The sequence below is a fragment of the Trichinella spiralis genome (assembly GCF_000181795.1).
Source record: "Trichinella spiralis strain ISS 195 chromosome Unknown Scfld4202, whole genome shotgun sequence".
NCBI classification, from domain to species: domain Eukaryota; kingdom Metazoa; phylum Nematoda; class Enoplea; order Trichinellida; family Trichinellidae; genus Trichinella; species Trichinella spiralis.
The window spans coordinates 1-611 of record NW_003531141.1 but is presented as its reverse complement, the minus strand read 5'-3'; the positions used below and the strand labels follow the sequence as shown (position 1 = coordinate 611).

General features: G+C 38.8%; 1 protein-coding gene across 1 annotated transcript; it reads right to left on the bottom strand.

The window, feature by feature from the left end:
- Positions 1-89: 89 nt before the first annotated feature.
- Tsp_15941 (conserved hypothetical protein) lies at positions 90-449 on the bottom strand. The gene has a single exon (XM_003367487.1). The coding sequence runs from the start codon at positions 447-449 to the stop codon at positions 90-92; it is 360 nt and encodes a 119-aa protein (XP_003367535.1).
- Between the last annotated feature and the right edge of the window lie 162 nt (positions 450-611).

Below are 611 nucleotides of genomic sequence, written 5' to 3'. Positions count from 1 at the left end.
CTGTGGTGGATTCTGATGCGTGAAAATGATGCTACATTCTTTCGCTCTGTGCAGAAAGGAAAATAATAAATCATTTGTAACGTGTATCATCAGTTGTGGTGGTTTTCTTTGTAATCCAGACACAATAAAATGACTTGATTTGTGTGTGTATATGCATGAATAAAGTCATCAGTGACGTTTGGTACCTGGGCGTTCTGCGTCGATCTAATTTTAGCAGATCGATTGACGACTTGTGCAACATGACGGTTGGCAGTAGTGTAGTAGTACTGTGGTTGATATTGTGTCTGGCTGTGAATTGAGTTGTGTTGCATTTGTTGTGCAGACGGGTGCTGTGGTTTTATTCTATTTTCATGTGTGATGTGTTGTGCATCAGGTTTAAAGAGTGTGACCAAAATGAGTAACCGATTAGAAATAATCAAGTGCAGTGTAATGTGCTTGATATATTTCATAATGTGCTTGGGTTTCAATAGGTTTGGTCAACCGCCACGTCCAATCAAAGTGAAAATGCGCGCATTTTTTGTGTGGAGCGTGCATTTTTATTGTGTGAAAAACGATTTGTTATTTTGTACAAATGATAAAAGCAGTCGGTAGTGCTCTTGTGTTGAGTTTTC

What these genes read in the sequence shown, in the direction of transcription:
- Tsp_15941 (XM_003367487.1), bottom strand. Translation starts at nt 449, where the DNA reads ATGAAATATATCAAGCACATTACACTGCACTTGATTATTTCTAATCGG.